Genomic DNA, 18477 nt, shown 5'->3' on the forward strand with positions numbered 1-18477 from the left:
ACCTCCTGGTCACTAGGACAGAAAAAAGCAAGAAAGGAAAAGAGAAGGGAGGAAAAAAGAAAGAAAGAAAGAAAGAGCAGAGAAGCAAATAAACACAGACAGAAGAAAGAATTGAGAGCTGAAACAAGAAAGAAACGAAAAAGAGAAGAAAGAAATGGATAGATAGATAGATAGATAGATAGATAGATAGATAGATAGATAGATAGATAGATAGATAGATGAAGCATCAGAAATAACATTTAATACCCAGTATGAAAAGAAACACATCTACAAGAGGCGTGTGTGTGTGTGTGTGCATGTGTGTGCGTGAGTGTATGCGCATGTGTGTGTGTGCTTGCATGTGTGTGTGCATGCATCTGTGTGTGTACATGCATGTGTATTTGTGTGTTATTGTCATTTTTAGTGCTGTGAAGCACTTTGGTTCAACTTAGGTTGCTGTACAGTGCTATATAAATAAATGTTGATTGATTGTGTGTGTGTGTGTGTGTGTGTGTGCTGTGAAGGCTGATTTAACTAAACTGTGTGAATCAGTAACAGAGGTGTGAGATTAGCATGCTGCGCTGCTTCTAGCTGATTAGCTAACGGATTAGCCACTTCCTTAAACACAAAATCTCTCTTCCTCTTCTCTCTTTAAAATGTCTCTTCCTCCTCGACAGCAAGAAAAGCAGAAAGTGAAGGCCGGCTCTAAACTACTAAACCTCTGAAATGTAAATAAAGCTAAACGTAGCGTGCTACGGCTAATCAGAACTCGATGTTTCAACAGAATGGTTTTTAAAACAATAATGATCTGGCTCTGTGTTCAGGGCTGCATGTGTGTGTGTGTGTGTGTGTGTGTGTGTGTGTGTGTGTGTGTGTGTGTGTGTGTGTGAACGCTTCCACGGCACCCTGAACACAATGGAGAGCATCAATCAGGGTTAGAGCTCGAGCTCCGAGCACCAGAACACACACAGGCTCTTTTATTCAGGCTCTGGGAGAGAGAGACACAGAGAGACAGAGAGAGAGAGAGAGAGAGAGAGAGAGAGGGGAGTGAGAGAGAGAGAGAGACACAGAGAGACAGAGAGAGAGAGAGAGAGAGGGGAGTGAGAGAGAGAGAGAGAGAGGGGAGTGAGAGAGAGAGAGAGACACAGAGAGACAGAGAGAGAGAGAGAGAGAGGGGAGTGAGAGAGAGAGAGAGACACAGAGAGACAGAGAGAGAGAGAGACAGAGAGAGGGGAGTGAGAGAGAGAGAGAGACACAGAGAGACAGAGGGAGAGAGAGAGAGAGACAGAGAGAAAAGAATAGAGTCAGAGAGAGAGAGAGACATAGAGAGAGAGGGGAGTGAGAGAGAGAGAGAGAGAGGGGAGTGAGAGAGAGAGAGAGACACAGAGAGACAGAGAGAGAGAGAGAGAGAGAGAGAGGGGAGTGAGAGAGAGAGAGAGACACAGAGAGTCAGAGGGAGAGAGAGAGAGACATAGAGAGAGAGGGGAGTGAGAGAGAGAGAGAGAGACACAGAGAGGGAGAGAGAGAGAAAAGAATAGAGTCAGAAAGGGAGAGGGAGAGGAAGAGAGAAACAGGGAGGGGGAGTGGGAGAGAGACAGAAAGAAAAGAATAGAGTCAGAGAAAGAGAGAGCGAGAGACATAGAGGGAGAGAGAGTGAGAGAGAAAGAAGAATAAAATCAGAGAGAGAGACGGACAGAGTGAGAAAGACAGAAACAGAGAGAGAGAGAGACATAGAGAAAGAGCGGAGAGAGAGAGAGAGACACAGAGAGGGAGAGAGAGAGAAAAGAATAGAGTCAGAGAGAGGGAGAGACATAGAGAGAGAGGGAGTGAGAGAAAGAGAAAGAAGAATAAAGTCAAAAAGAGAGAGACAGAGAGAGAGAAGGACAGAGTGAGAAAGACAGAGACAGAGAGACAGAGAGAGAGAGAGAGAGAGAGAGAGACGGACAGAGTGAGAAAGACAGAGACAGAGAGATAGAGAGACAGAGAGATAGAGAGACGGAGAGACGGAGAGAGACTGAGGTGACCCGGTTAGATAGAGTAATTGCAGGGTTTTCTGGAATGTCACGTTCGTGCCCGAGTGAAAAGATGGCTGAAAAGAGGAAGAAAAGAGGGAGGATAAAAATAACCGGGCGCTCGGAGCCGAGCTTTGGGGCCCGTGGGAAACTACAGGCACTTAAAAATGCTGAATGAACTTTTACAAAGTCCCTCGTCGTCAGAAATGTAAATCTCAGTGTCTTTTCCGGGTGTGTGAACTATTCACTAGTGTTCTAACTTCAGTGTGTAACATTATTTGGTTTAGTAGAGTTTAGTTAAATGGTTCTGTCACGTCTCAGCCTTGTTCTTCACAAGTGATCTGACGCCCTTACCAGTCCGATGAGGTTGATGTTGGACTCGATGTGCCGGAGCTGGGAGCACTGAGCGTCCAGTAGTTTCAGCACGTTGGTAGCTAGCGTGCTAATCTGATACGCCACGCTGGCCAAAGACTGAGTCGTGAAGGCCTTGGTTTCCTCCAGCGCTTTGATGCTGTCCCCGCCGGCCTGTAACACACACACACACACACACGCACACACACACACACACACACACACACACACATATACAGTCAAACTCAGCTGAACATCTTTCACGGACTCCAGATCCACATTACACTCATTATAGATAGATAGATGGATAGATAAAAGAGAAGAGAGGAGTTTGAGTCTGGGTTTAAGAAAGAAAGAAAGAAGGAAAGAAGGAAAGAAAGAAAGAAAGAAAGAAAGAAAAATAAATGCAGAGAGGAGAAAGAAAGAAAAGTGGAAAAGAAAAGAAAAAAATAAATGCAGAGAGGAGAAAGAAAGAAAGAGAAAAAATATTGAACGAAATAAGGAAGAAAAAGAAAGAAAGAGAAAAAATATTGAACGAAATAAGGAAGAAAAAGAAAGAAAGAGAAAAAATATTGAACGAAATAAGGAAGAAAAAGAAAGAAAGAAATTTTAAAATGTTGAAAGGAACAAAAGGGAAAAAGAAAAGACAGAAGAAAGACATGATGGATAAACGGAAATACAGTTTATACAACTTTAGCTATTCCAGTGCACTATGTCAAAAAGAAAGGGACGGAAAGAGAAGAAAAAAAGAAATAAAGGAATGAAAGTATTTGATGAGTTCTAAGAGAAATGTTATTACTGTATACTTGTTGAGGCGTATTAAATGAAATGCTCTTCATTTATAAGCGCCGCATCCACGTCCCAGCTACGTTTATAAGTGTCTACCAGGGGAAAGTGTGTGTGTGTGTGTGTGTCTGGTGTGACGTGTGTTGGTGGAGTCGACGTGTATGGCGAGCTGAGCGCACAGCTAAAAGCTATCAGAGAAATATAACCATCAGGATTTGTCTCACAACAAAGACACAGTAAGCCTTCTTCTGGATGAGACAAACGGCAAAAAAAAACAAGAAAAATGTTAACAAACACCATCACATGCACACACACACACACACACACACACGTGCAGCCCCCAGCTAAACCACATCGTAGCAATATGCTGAAAACCCCTTGAATACATGCACTTCTTTTGTCTCTGTCTTCTGTATCTGTACGTCCCAAATGAACCCTGACAACCGACAAGAAAAATCTGAGTGAACAAACACCAAACACAGGGTGTGACCTGCTTCTCTCTGAGGTTTAACGTGCGAAACGTCAACCACCCGAGATGTCTGTAAAGAAAGAGGAGAGCTGAGTTTTGCTCCGATTAGACGTGAAGGAAAAAACAATGTCATTTCTGAGATCGTGTTAAAGAGCACCGCTAATGACAGAACACACTAGCTCACAGGAACTGCAGCGTAACGATAAGCAGAACTCTTAGCAAATTAAAAAACATTTCATATTTCATCCTTAGCATGAAATCCTGCAGCATCATAAACATGAAAGAATTATCTGTTAACATCTACGCCGGCTCTTTTGTCAGGAATTCTTCCCTCAGTAAGGTACTTGGTTAGCATGTTAAATGCTAACTTTTTCATGACTAGCCAAGTCAAATGGCAATCGAAATAACAACCAGTTTAAAGTATAAATCGATTGCTACTCCTATTCATCAACTTAAACTCGCGCAAAAACTTTTTTGAAAAAAAAAGAAAAAAATTTCTTGAATTCATTCCAAGTTTAAAAGAAAAGAAAAATTTATTCAAAACTAGCATGTTTGCTACAGTAGGTCCGCTACTTCAGGACTAGTTTAACAGGGAGTTAGTATGTGGAGAAAAGCTCAAGTCTATATACAGTATATTAAGATTTAAGATTATGTCTTTAGGAAGGATTTCAAGTGAAACAAAAATGTCACTTTTTTTATTAGCAACATTAGCTTTGTAGCTTCAGAGAAAAGCTCACACACCCTGAAGGCACAATCAGTTTTGTCCCTTTTATCCACATGAAATCATCCTATCTGCAAGATCTAGCACAGGTTTGATGCCCTTACTGTCACAGCCCTGGCATTTCCTAACCGGGCTTGGGACCAGCATTGTGTGCGGTTCAAGCTCTGGGTTCAAGCTCTGTCACCGCTAGGTCACCAAAGTTGGGTCCTTGGGCAGGACCCTTAACCCAAACAACCTGTCACAATGATGGTGATGGGACTCGAACCCACGTTCCTACAACCAGCAACCCAGAGTCTCAATCACATGAGCTACCATTGCCTTAACCTGATTTCCTTTCGAAATACAAGAACAATAATGTAGTCTGCCATGAATTAATGTATCTACTGGATTAGGTATGACACAGTCATCTTCTAATGTCCCTTTCACTTACACACTTTCTCGAGTTTAATCCATTACATTCTCAGAGTCATGAACTTTCACATGAAGTGAGGATACACAGTTTATTTAGTCTCCAGTTCCTCTCCTGTCATTTCAGTACATGACCTCAGTGACATGTTGTGACCTGAACACCATTAATAAGCATGTCACACACCATATTTATTATATATCGTCCTGTTTTTTTTACTATGAAAGTACATTTAAAGATGAGTACTTCTGTAAATTTACTCAACTGCACAAGTAAATAGAGAAAAATTTTTTACTTGAGTAATATGTGCACTAGGGAATCTCTACTTTTACTCAAGTATGGGATTCATGTGCTTTTCCCACTTCTGAGACTATAGACAGATGGTGGTACAACCAAGTTTATTTTCACATACAACAGCGCATTAAGTTTTTTACTTACATTTACACCACATCAGTTTATCGATTGATTATACTGTAAGTTGTGTATTTAAGAATGCGATGTTGTACATTTGATGCTTCTGTAGGTTTTTTTTTTTTATTGTTACAGTAGCCATAGTCATTCTCACCCCGCCTCTGTTTTGTCTTCTTTGGCTCAGGTGAACTTAATAAGACAAACATGTCATATTAATGCAGCGTTAACTTATCAGTCCCGAAGATTTTAGAAAAGTTACAGCTTTGCCTCTTAGTGTTACAAAGCCCTGACACTGGAGCTACTAGGACATTATTCAGATTATTAACAGGCACTGATGTTGGGATGTAGGGGAGGCTCACGAGTTCTTCTGCACCAATGCTAACATTAGGGGCAGGAATCGCCAGGGACCCCCGGATCCGAGATCATCATGCTAACCAGGTACTGATTTGATTTGTATTGCAATTCTGTAAATATCACGATTTATATTTATAAATATATCTATTCTATTTTTTTTCCCAGACAGCAAAACAAACTTAGCAAACAATTTGCTCCTAGCACACAGAATGCTGCGCTGCCTGCCGATGTGTGAATAGAGGAAGAGCAACATTTCACCACTTGAAATGCAAAAATATATAAATCAGAAAATAATTTAAATTTAAATCAGTGTTGCAATACATGAATTGCCACACAAAAGCATCGCAATACATAACTGAATCGATTTTCCCCGTCTTTAGATAACATAATGATGTTCATCATCTTGTTATATTGACTGTCGTTATATAGAAGTATATCCTATATTACACAGAATTATGTATGACGCATAAACAAAAAAAAAAAATGCTCCCTAAGTGTAGACCAAACCAAATCAGCATGGAAGCTAAAAAAAAGGCATTGCAGAAGTGACCTGAAAGTTTACTCAGAAATATTATCTGATGTAATGTGTGCACATTAATTCATAAAATAACACTAATGAAGCAACGCTCATTCACTCTCACACTCATCATCTATACTGCCTTATTCTGTATACAGGGTCGTGGAGGGCGTGGAGCTTATCCTAGACTGGATGGGGTTCCAATCCATACACACACACAATTAGCCTAATCTTTGTCTGGAGGAAGGAAACCAGAGTACCTGGAGGAAACCCACGAGCAGAGTAGGAGAACATGCAAACTCCATGCACGCAGAGCCGAGGCGGGAATCGAACCCTGACCCTTAAGGTGCGAGGCCACAGTGCTCACCACTAAGCCACCATGACCCCTAATCAAGCACCATCTGGAGATTCATGTCTGTGTTTCACCTGACAAAGTGAATATAGTGAAATTCTCTAGATTATATGCACTAATTCAGGATGACTGATGTATATTAACAGCTTGAGTCTGATTAAAGGACATCACGTGACCCTGCATGAGTTACATTATTAACCGCAGGAGAGGGTACAGCCCCAGTGACAGGGACGGGTTAGTGTGTGTGTGTGTGTGTGTGTGTGTGTGGAGGTTGGACAGTGAGATGAGCGGACACTGCACAGACCCGAGCGGCCCGGAGTGTGTGTGTGTCTCACCTGCAGGTAGTTGTTCTCGCAGTACTCCGCCACATTGCGCAGGTTGCTGTAGTTCTCCAGGAGCGCTTTCCGCGCCGCGGGGGCCTCGCGCAGGATGCTCGCGATCTCTTCCGCACAGCCCTGCTCCTTCATCGCGCGGACAGAGAGAAAGCGCAAGTGCGCGTGAGAGAGAGAGAGAGCGAGAGAGACTGCGCGCGCGCGCGCGTGTGTGTGTGTGTGTGTGCCAAAGTCTGTGTGCGCTGCTCCGGAAACTCAGTCTGCAAAACTGCGTCTGTGGCCTCGCGCTTTGAAAGCAGAAGCGGAGACGCGTCATCACACAGAAGTGCAGCCCACACACACATATACACACACACACACATATACACACACCTATACACACACACACACATATACACACACACACACACATATACACCTATACACACACACACACACACACATGTACACCTATACACATACACACACACACACATGTACACCTATACACATACACACACACACACACACACACCTATACACACACACACACACACACACACATATATACACCTATACACACAAACACATATATATACACACACACACACACACACACACATATATATACACACACACACACATATACACACACATACACACACATATACACACACACACATACACACACATATACACACACATATATACACCTATACACACACACATATACACACACACACATATATACACTTAAACACACACACACATATATACATACACACATATATACACCTATACACACACTATATACACCTATACACACACACACACACTATATACACCTATACACACACACACACACACACACTATATACACCTATACACACACACATACACACACACACATAGTAGGCCAGGGGTAGCTCAGTGATTAAGGCATTGGACTACGGTTCGGAAGATCCCAGGTTTAAATCCCACAACCACCAAGTTGCCACTGTTGGGCCCTTGAGCAAGGTCCTTAACCCTCAACTGCTCAGATGTTTAATGAGATAAGAAATGTAAGTCACTCTGGATAAGAGCGTCTGCCAAATGCCCAAATGTGTGTGTGTGCCCTGCGATGGATTGGCACCCCGTCCAGGGTGTACCCCGCCTGGCGCCCTAAGCCTCCTGGGATGGGCTCCAGGTCCCCGCGACCCTGAATACAGGATAAAGCGGTATAGAATATGAGAGTGAGAGAGTGAGAGAGTGAAACGCTATGGCAGGAGACCTAGGAGGACCCCACTGCTGACACAGAGACATAAAAAGGCAAGACAACAGTTGCTGATTAGCGTGTGACAACATCAGTCTCCAATATTGACCTTTTTCACGATATTCAAATTTTCTGATACTGAAATTTAGGTTTTCATTAACTGTAAGCCATAATCATTCAAATTAAAAGAAATTAATACTTGGAAAATATCACATTTAGGCATCTGGCAGACGCTCTTATCCAGAGCGACTTACATTTCTTATCTCATTAAACATCTGAGGGTTAAGGGGCCTTGCTCAAGGGCCCAACAGAGGAAACTTGGGGGTTTGAACCTGGGATCTTCAAACCGTAATCCAATGCCTTAACCACTGAGCTACCTCTGGCCCCAGTCTGTGTGTATCAGTCTGTGTGTAATTATATATAATATATAAGTTTCACTTTTTTTAATCGAATTACTGAAATAAATTAACTTTTTTATTAAAATGCACGTGTGTGTGTGTGTATATATATATATATATATATATATATATATACACACACACACACACAGAACAAGCAAATTCTCTATACACACACAGTCAAACCCCCACCACTATTTATCAGCAAAAATGCTGTGTGTCCGCTTATCGGCCTTACAAAGTCTGTGTTTAGTCACTAACGCATAACAAAATATTAGTGAGATTAAGCAAAAAATCAGTTCCTTTGAAGCTTTTGCAAATCAGTTGAATCAGTGAAGTCGGTTTCTTGCTGCCCAACACGACACGTGTTTATGACAGTCACACATCATGATATTCACCAACAAAGAAATGTTGTAACCAATGTTGATACTGAGGTTCTGTAATGTAGACAATTTTACACCTACAGTACTTTATATGCACATGATGTAGTGGCGCCCCCTAGTGGAGTTTTTTTTTCTACAGGGGTTACAGTGTTTTTACCACTCAGGTTGTGTTTCCTGTCAACTTTTGAAGGTCAGTACAGAACTGTGAAGTCTGGGTGGTTTCCAGTTCTGCACTACTAAACAGAAGGTTATGAGTTTAAATCCCAGAATGTAAAAAGAGACACATTAAGGCCCTAAAACAAATCTAAATCTGAAATTAAACAAGCATTTTTTTTTTAGATGACTGCACCTTAATGAACCTAAACTCTATTGTGGAACTAACATCACATAATGTGAAGAGTGACACATTCAGGCCCTTGAACGAATATAAGTCCTCACTTTGAGATGAAATAATTAATAAGTAATAATATCACACACACACATCAGCTTGCTTGTGTATATCAGACCATTTTATTCATACAAAACCCTAATTCTCTCTCTCTCTTTTTTTTTTTTTTTTTTGACCATTCCTCCAGAAATGCATTTGTGAGGTCGGACACTGATGCTGGACGAGAAGACCTGGCTCACAGTCTCCGATCTAATTCATCCGAAATGTGTTCTTTAGGGTTGAGGTCAGGACTCTGTGCAGGACAGTCAAGTTCTTCCACACCAAACTCGCTCATGCATGTCTTTATGGATCTTTCTTTGTGCACTGGTGTGCAGTCATGTTGGAACAGGATGGGGCCGTCCCCAAACTGTTCCCACAAAGTTGGGAGCATGAAATTGTCCAAAATATCCAAAGGAGTTCCTTTCACTGGACGTAAAGGGCCGAACCCAACTCCTAAAAAAACAACCCCACACCAGTTCCAACATGAAATGACTGCACAAGGTCCATGTTCAAGGTTCAGGAAATGAAAGCAAGTTCATAATGACATGGATGAGCGAGGTTGGATAAGCAAGAATCTTTTTTTTTATATGTTTATATGTATTTTTTTTGCAAAAGTTTTTGTTAGTAATAAATTATATTCATATATACAGTACAGTAAGTGCAAGTGTACTTTAAACCAAGAGCTTCCTGAGTAAAATAATTCCCTAAGGCCTCTTTATGATTAATGCAAACATTTAATTTATTGTACAATAATGCAACTATGAACTTTTCTCATAAACATCTATTAAAGATACGGTTAAATGTTGCTTAGTATTTTTAGCCTACAATATTTAAATAATAACCATACAAACATTAATAACTCAATAATAATAACTTAATCATAATCTCCACCGCCACCAAATTTTAAACAAAGAAGAAGAAACACACCCTGAAACTTTCCACTGAGTCCCACTGTCAGAAGAAAATGTCTTAACTTAAAAGTGCAAGTGCAATAACAAAAATAGATCTGCATATTGCTTTCCATTTCCTTTGTTTAAACAATAAATAAATTCTTTAAGAAGATAAAAACACATTTATTGGAAGCTATCCCAGGGCTTTGAGTTCTGACATTAGTTCACAAACGAATCGAACAGATACGAAGAGGAGAAACACAGCAGTCAAACCGGCGTAGCACTGGAGGATGAAGCGGAGTCCAAACAGAGACTCGGGGTCAAGTAAGCCGCGCCTTCGCCCGAGCTCCTTAAACACCCCGAGTCTGATCTCAGCAGCCTTTCTGCCCTGGATCCAGCAGTGGTACGTCCCTTTGTCCTCCGTTCTCACGGGTCTGAAGTGAAGATGGTGACCTAGATCTATAAACACACGCTGGTTTGTATCCACTCCGTACATGTACTGAGAGAGATAAAGCGGAGTGGAGCCTTTATCCCACGCCACTGCGTGCTCGGGTCTCGCTTTAGGACACGACAGGATGAGATCAGTGTTTGATGGCTGGTTATGGTAGTAGACTGGAACTCCCGGAGAAGCTGGATTGCTGTATCCGAGGAACTCGAGCAGAGCTTGTCGCTGTGGATTGACTGGAGGTTTTGGAGGGCAGAAAGATTCGCAGGCTCGGACGTTGAGCTCGGCCCCGTAACCCGTACCACTCAGCCCGAAGTGCAGAGGAACCGCAGAGGAACCACACGAGATCACGTTTTTGACCTGATGAATATAGCGCACTTGTAAATAATCACTCTTGACATAGCAGAGGCCCACTCGGACCTGCTCACCTCGTACGTCGCACCGGTCACACACGGACCAAGGCCAGTAGCTGGTAAACACCTGAAACTGCTGGTTCGGGTTGGACTTGAGTTCCTGTGGTGCGGCTGGTTTGTCCAAGGTCTCGGGAAAGAGAATATTTATAGAAACCTGAATGTCCACATCATATCCGTAGAAGAACTGACCCGATGCCGTGCCGCAGACGTAATGCCCGGAGTCGCTGTGCTGCGCCCGGAAGATGAGCAGGCTGAATAAACGGATCGAAAAGCGCTCACGCAGGTTCACTTCACTTCCAACTTTAGATGAATCCGTTATCGCAGTGCCCGAGAAGTCCGTCAGGACCCTGGCGCTGTTGGGACTCAGGTGCTTCTGATAGTACCACACCACTGAAAGAACGTCTGCTGGTTTACAGTGACACGGCAGCTCCACGGTCATGTCAGCCATGAACGCTGCGTTATCAAACACCAGGAACGCAGGACACGATCGGGTGGTAAAGATGTCCTCCTTGTCCTCAGGAGCCTGATAGGCGCTCAGTAGGAGAGGACACAGGGACAGGAACAAGAGTGCAGGAGACATAGTCATGTCAAAACTCACTACTTTGCTGTATGGAGGAGTGTTTTGATTTGAGGTGACAGTTGGGTATCGTTTAACTGTCACAGGACAGCGGTTTAAATCATCGCAGCAGTTATTTAGATGGAATGCTGTTGAAACTGGAGCCGATATAAAGGAGAATTACAGACGTGATGCACACTGATTTACCTTTCACCCGCACCGCATCTTATAGAAACCTGTCATAATGAAGTATAGAAAATCTTATTGAATAAAAAACATATTTCTATAATTTTTTTAATGAAATCTATTGTTGATATTAAATATTCATGCACTGATTAAACCTGCATCAAGAAATTTTCATTTGTTTAATTGTAAATTATTTAAATTATTCTATTACAAATATTTATTTTCATTTTATCTACCCCACATGCATTGCAAAAAAATAATAAAATTAAGAAGAAAAAGTAGAAATGTATTAAACAAAGTAAATATATAAATTTATAAATATATATGTTATACATAAATATATAATTAAAGGAATATATTCCTTTAATTATTTTAATGAAATTTACTTTTAATATGAAATATAATAAATTGCATCTAAAGATTTAAATTTGTTTAACTATAAATTAATTCAAATATTTTAATATAAACATTTTTCCCTACCCCATGTGCATTGCAAGTTTTACCCCAAACAGTTATTATTGTTAGTGGTGCTAGCGAAGCTCCACTATTATTACCTCACAGGATTATTATTCTTCTTCAGTACAAAAGTTTGGCGTGTAATTAGTACCGTACCGTTTGTCGTAGACCCATGACCCAATGAGGTGTCAAATCATGTGGCTTATTCAAGAATGGGGTGCTATGCCTTTTTTAGAGGTGGAAAGAGTAATAAAATTTTCTACTTAAGTAAAAGTACTGTTACTTTAGTAAACTTTTACTGAAGTACAAGAAAAGTTACCCTTATAGAAATCTACTCAAGTAAAAAGTAGCTCATTAAAAATGTACTCAGAATAAAAGTTACTGCGTTACTTTTTTTTTTAACAGAGGGGGTGGGATGGGGGACGGAACACCCTGGCATAATAAATAAAAGTGAGCTGAACTGAACCGTGCCGTGCCGTACTATGCAGTGGAAAAGCGCCAAATCTGTTCCCTTTATTGTGCTTGAAATCAAAGTGGTCGCTTAAATATGGCCAGGGGTTTGATCATAAGAATTTATTGGCATTTCACTTTCAGCAGTGTCTGCATCACTGGCATCTGTTTTGTCCGTCTCCATCGTTCTTGTGAATTTAGCTCGTTTGTTCTCCACGCCCATCAATCAACCAGTGCAGTGGTTTCCACTGTGCAATTATTTTCCTTTCCCGTTTTATTATTTGTATTATTTTTCTTTTTCATTCTTTTATTTTTTACTCAGTAGCGAATATGATTTAAAATGTAGTGAAGTACAATACTTTAAACAAAACATACTTAAGTAAAAGTAAAATGACAGATTTTAAAAACTACTTTAAAAAGTAGAAGTACACAAATAATCTACTCAATTACAGTAACGCGAGTAAATGTAATTCATTACTTTCCACCTCTGGACTTTTTTAAGGGGTCAGCGGTACATTGTCTACGCAGGGGGCAATTAACTGCCCCAAAAAGTCCCATAGACTTAACATTGAGACCAGCTTTGACGAATTGAGGAGATGAGCAAGAATTTTGTAGAAAGATCAAATTTACCACATTTGTATACTGTAGGTTTGTAAGCTGTGTCAGAACATACACCGCAAGAGGGTATAAGTTATATCCCTGGGGCGTAAGAGGCGCCCCCATTTGCCTCATTGACATATAATGGGGAATTTGGTGCATGACTAATCCCGTAGCGTTTGTCGTAGACCCATGAAAGAGGTGTCATATCGTGCATCTCATTCGTGAATGGGGTGTTTCACATGACTTTTCTAAGGGGTGGAAGGGAACTTGCGCCAGCAGGGGGCAATTAACATATAATGGTAACTTCCATAGGAATTTTGAAACAGAACCTAACTGTGGATCCTATTGTCGTAGAGACACGGGGGGGCCTTTACTCAGGCGACAAACAGGTTTTCGCATTTATCATGATGCTCATACACCCCATCCCCTAACTATATTAGCCTGTTGCTAGCATGATGCTAACAATATTAGCATGTCGCTAGGATGATGCAAACAATATTAGCATGTCGCTAGCACAATGCAAACAATATTAGTATGTCGCTAGCATAATGCTAACTATATTAGCATTTTGCTAATAATATGATTACCACTAACATGTCACTAACATGATACCACAATATGTCACTAACATGATGCTAGTGTGATTAGGACGTTGCCAAGAATATTAGCAGGTTGCTAGCATGATGCTAACATGATTAGCATGTTGCTAGCAACACCATTAGAATGTTGCTAACATGATGCTAGAGTGATTAGCATGTTGCTAGCATGACGCCAATGTTTTGCTACGGCAAGCGCCACACAAAATGTACCTATCTAGTTATTATTATTATTATTAATATTATAATTTATTAAATAATTAAACACATTCATCTGACTATTTTAATGAAATATTTATGCACTGATTACTACACCTGCATCTAAAAGTTTAATTTGTTTAATTCAAGTTTAAAATCAGACAAAATATCAAGAAATAGAATAGTTGAATAGTTTTAATCATTTAAATTTTTCATTCAATTATATTTGTATTGGGTTATTAGCTCTATTTGTGTTTTTATTTTTTGTTTGTTTGTCTGTCTGTTTTGCATAAAAAAAACTGTTCCAGGACCATAATTTTTTATTTTATTTTATTTTCTCTTAATTCAGACTTTTTCCCCTCACAGTGAACTGGATGTATATTTTGCATTGTCACCAATTCCATACATTGCCATCAATGCCATGACCCTCCCCGTCTCCCCAGTCCCATCATCCTGCTCAGTCTGTGTCTCACACACTGCAGATTGTTCCTTCTCACTCTCAGGAACATCACCGAGGTGAAGATTAGTCTCCAGCAAGTTGGAGAAGAGACGCTCACATGCTCTTCTCTCCTCTCCACTCAGCAGAGACACGCCGAGACTGAAGCGGCCTGTCAGTGAAAGCCCCTGCAGCACTCTGATCACGGCCTCCTCGTCCCCGGGCCTGAAACACTCACAGAGGACCGTCAGGAACTCGCCCAGGAGCCCGAAGCCCACCTCAGTGTGAAACATCTCCCTCAGGTTCTCTCCACCCAGCCTGAGCAGGAGAGCGTACTTCTCCACCGAGCTGCCCTTAAACCTGCGCCAGGCTCGAATGAACTCTGATGCGCTGCGAGGCTGTGATTCACACAGCACACACTGGAACAACAACAACAATATAATATAAAATTAATTTTAAAATGTATAGTATATAACAGATAATTACATTCCTTTAACAATTTAATAAGTAGAAAAAACACAAGAGCAGGTGATACAAGGTTATAGGATAAAATTAAAGTAAATGTGATATTGTGACATATTTGATTAGGATAAATGACAGTGTAATAAACATGTGACCTGCAGTGAGTCGGTGCCGGTGTGGTTCACTTCCTTGTTTTCGGTACTGATCGGGTTCCAGGGTTGTTTCCGTGGTGCGTTTTTGTCTTTTTTATCTAAAGGCTTCAGGTGAGATGCTTGTACGATGTCACTGAAACATAACAGCACACAGCAGTGGAGTTAATTAATAATCAGTGTTTAAACTTAAACTCTGAAAAATAAAGTGGCACAAATACGTGCTGAGAAAACAGCATAGGTCAGTGACAATTAAAAAATATATAATGTGCTTATATGGAAGCCTTGCCGGTGTGTGTTAACAGGGAGGCTTCAGACATCAAAGTGTGCATTTGTGTTTTTGATATGTCAGGTAGAACAAAAGTTATCATTACTTTTATAATGTGCAAATTTTACCACTACCGGAATATGGAAATGATTTAGCAAAAAAGTAGAACTCACAAAATGAGCACAAATTTTTTTTTTGGTCAACCAAACCACTGAAAACAACCAGAAAAACACCTGATCATGTGTGTCTGCTATTTCTTTGCCTATGTGACCCACTTTAAATTTTTTGCTTAGCAATATTTGGGTAATTGGTTAAAATTGTGTTTATTATGTTGCCTGGGTTAGGCTAAAAAAATTTACATCACTAAGTACTGCACGAGCCACGCAAAAAACAAACAAACAAAAAAAACAGCTAAGCAAAATTGTCTAAAATGCTCTGAGCTTTATTACAGACCATAGAGAATAAATTATTTTAATCGGACACTTTATTTATTATTTTAACAAAAGAGCACTAGGAAAAGATTAGACTTAATTGTCCAAAATTAGGTGGTTGACAGCTATGTAAGGCGTGACATTTAATGTTTTAGTTAGTTAGTTAGTTACTTGAGTGTGTAGTTAGTTAAGTAGGCAGATTTTTTTTTTTTTAACCTAATCCCTGCCTGTCTATGAAGCCCCGCCCCCCAGGATCTATGTATTTATCCAAGTGTCTATGAAATGACTGACAGGAGTCTCATCCAATCAAAAGCAAGCATTTTGTTAGTTATTTGAGTAATTGGTTAGTTAGTTAGTTAGTAATTTTTTACCTAATTGCTGCCTAATCTATAAAATAACTGACTGGTCACATCCAATAAAAAACAAGAATTCTATACCAGAACATTAGTTAGTTAGTTAGTTAGTTTTGTATTTTTAACCTAATCCCTGCCCATGTCTATGAAGCCCCGCCCCCAGGATCTACATGTATCCCTTCAGTGTCTTTTAAATGACTGACAGGAGTCACATCCAATCAAAAGCAAGTATTACGAACCAGAACTCAGTTTTAATAAATAAGGTTTATTAGCAACTTTTCCCTAAGGCTATGGTTTATTAAATTGTTTATATGATGTTGTCAATATCTTGAAAGTTATGTGAACATGTAAGATATTTATATGAGAAGATATATTTAGGAGAAAATTAATAAAAAAAAAAAAAAAGCCCACAGGTATTATTTAATTAGTTATTATTACACCTGTACTGCGCCTTTAATTATGATAATAATAATAATAATAATAATAATAATAATAAAAAGTATTATAATAATAAACAAAGAGAAATGTATTTTTACCGGAACTCCTCATACGAGGCGACTTTCTGCTGAATCGCGCGGAACTTCGCCTCGTTCTCTCTCCGGTACTTTCTATCCGCCTCCACGGCGCGGCTCAGCTCCCTCTGCAGCGCGGAGAAATCAATAACGCCACATTTCTCCATGTCCCCGCCGGTTTAATTCGACTTTCTGTAACTAGTTCAGGTTAAACCGCGGCTAATCAACTAGCCTGTACCCACGGGCGCGCGCTGGCGTGTTTACGCTTACTGGTCACCATGGCAACACACAGAGTCGCCATTTTGGATTCGACTAACATTTAGATGGAATTTTTATTTTATTATTTTAATAGAAAATTGCGTTCTCAGCTTTAATACTGTTTTTAAACCGATAGTCGTTATCACGCGATGCTTCATTTAATGATAACTATTTTTAAATCATATTATTCTGTTGAATTTACAGTCACGTGTGCAGGAGAGCTTATACATGGTATAAACTGTGTTTTGGCGCCCCCTAGTGCTGACATTAAAATTCTAACGTATTATAATTAATATTTTATGTTTATTATTCATTTAAGACAAAACAACAGTTCTGTTTATTTTTTTAACCAGTTAAATACAAAAACGTTAATTTTTCAAGTTCAGAGTTTAAGTATAGAGAATATATTCAGATATATAATTAGTGTGCATACTTCTAAACATGCAATAATCTTCCAAAATGTTATTTCTGTATAATTTTGTTATTCAGCTGTTAGTCAATAATAATAATAATAATAATAATAATAATGAGATGAATATATACAGTACATAGTATAAATATTGTTTTGGCACCCCTTAGTGCTGGCATTAAAACTCCTATTATTTTATTTATTTTTTACTTTCTTATTTACAGTATATGGACAAAAGTATTTGTCCAAACCTGATAATATTCAGCTGTTTCAATCAAGCCCCTTATCCCCACTGAAGGGCAATCTTAATTCCTCAGTATAGAAAGACTTTTTTTTTGTCCCTGGAGTGTATAATGTATGATTTACATTGTATGTTTATTATTAATTCTGAACAAAACAACAAATTTGTTTATTTGTTTACATTTTTATTGGAATTTGATAAATTAACCAGTTAAACATAAAAAAGTCACATTTTCAGGTTCGGAATATAAGTATCCCCTTGCCCCTCCAGGGTCCTTGGTTCAATACCCGCCTCTGGGTCTTCGTGGAGTTTGCAGGTTCTCCCTGTACTTGGTGGGTTTCCTCCGGGTACTTTGGTTTTCCTTCCAAAAACATGCAGATTAGGTGAATTGGCGTTCCTAACAGTGTGTAAATGTTTAAACCCGGAGGTTCTACCATGATCGTACAATGGGAATAATTACAACAGTAATCAATGGCCTCCACTGTCACTAGTTTGACTACAAAGGTTTCTAGGTGGATGGATGGATATAGAGAATAAGTGTGCATACTTCTACACACACAATGATCTCCCAAAATGTTATTTGTGCATTATTTAGTCATTTAGTTGTTAGTACATAATAATAATAATAATAATAATAATAATAATAATAAACTTATATACATACAATAAAGACATTTACCTTTGTTACATTTATTTACAGCATTTCTACATAACATGTATACTCATTTTTCTTTTGTGCTTTCTCTTTCTTTCTCTTGCATGTGCTTTTCATGGTTCTTCTGATTGTTACACATTTATTATACAAGTTAAAAAAAAATATTTTCATTTAACCCATTCATTTTCATGCCATGCCATTTTCGAATGGCAGCCTAGTCAGAGATTCACCTTTCCACTTTCTCCTCTCAGTAGTACCGTCTTCCTCTCGTTCCCTCTCTCCTCTGGTTATTGTGGGTAATAAATGGGTTTGATATTAGATTGAATAAACAGAGAAGATGATGACGTCTGAAGCAGCTCATCAGTGTTCGAGCTCTGGGTTCCA

The 18477-nt window shown here is 39.6% G+C and overlaps 3 protein-coding genes across 5 annotated transcripts in view; all 3 read right to left on the reverse strand.

Moving 5' to 3' along the window:
- The window catches only part of abi3a (ABI family, member 3a), a 21329-nt gene extending 14423 nt beyond the window's left edge, over positions 1-6906 (reverse strand). For all 3 annotated transcript variants that reach the window (XM_053514830.1, XM_053514829.1, XM_053514831.1), the window contains exons 1-2: positions 6694-6906; positions 2346-2516 (exon numbers count right to left, since the gene is read on the reverse strand). In XM_053514830.1, the coding sequence (XP_053370805.1) occupies positions 2346-2516; positions 6694-6825 (303 nt within the window). In that variant the 5' untranslated portion in view covers positions 6826-6906. The remainder of the gene's footprint in view (positions 1-2345; positions 2517-6693) is intronic.
- A 3284-nt stretch (positions 6907-10190) lies between these two features.
- On the reverse strand, positions 10191-11469 carry LOC128544607 (Ig-like V-type domain-containing protein FAM187A). The gene has a single exon (XM_053514833.1). It carries the CDS (start codon positions 11461-11463, stop codon positions 10213-10215), a length of 1251 nt encoding a protein of 416 aa, XP_053370808.1. The 5' UTR covers positions 11464-11469; the 3' UTR covers positions 10191-10212.
- Positions 11470-14236: 2767 nt separating this feature from the next.
- Positions 14237-16781, reverse strand: ccdc103 (coiled-coil domain containing 103). Its single transcript, XM_053514839.1, has 3 exons — positions 16555-16781; positions 14973-15102; positions 14237-14774 (listed from the first exon to the last, which is right to left on the reverse strand). The coding sequence occupies exons 1-3, from the start codon at positions 16695-16697 to the stop codon at positions 14280-14282; spliced, it is 768 nt and encodes a 255-aa protein (XP_053370814.1). The 5' UTR covers positions 16698-16781; the 3' UTR covers positions 14237-14279.
- Between the last annotated feature and the right edge of the window lie 1696 nt (positions 16782-18477).

The sequence above is a fragment of the Clarias gariepinus genome, chromosome 16 (assembly GCF_024256425.1).
Source record: "Clarias gariepinus isolate MV-2021 ecotype Netherlands chromosome 16, CGAR_prim_01v2, whole genome shotgun sequence".
NCBI classification, from domain to species: Eukaryota; Metazoa; Chordata; class Actinopteri; order Siluriformes; family Clariidae; genus Clarias; species Clarias gariepinus.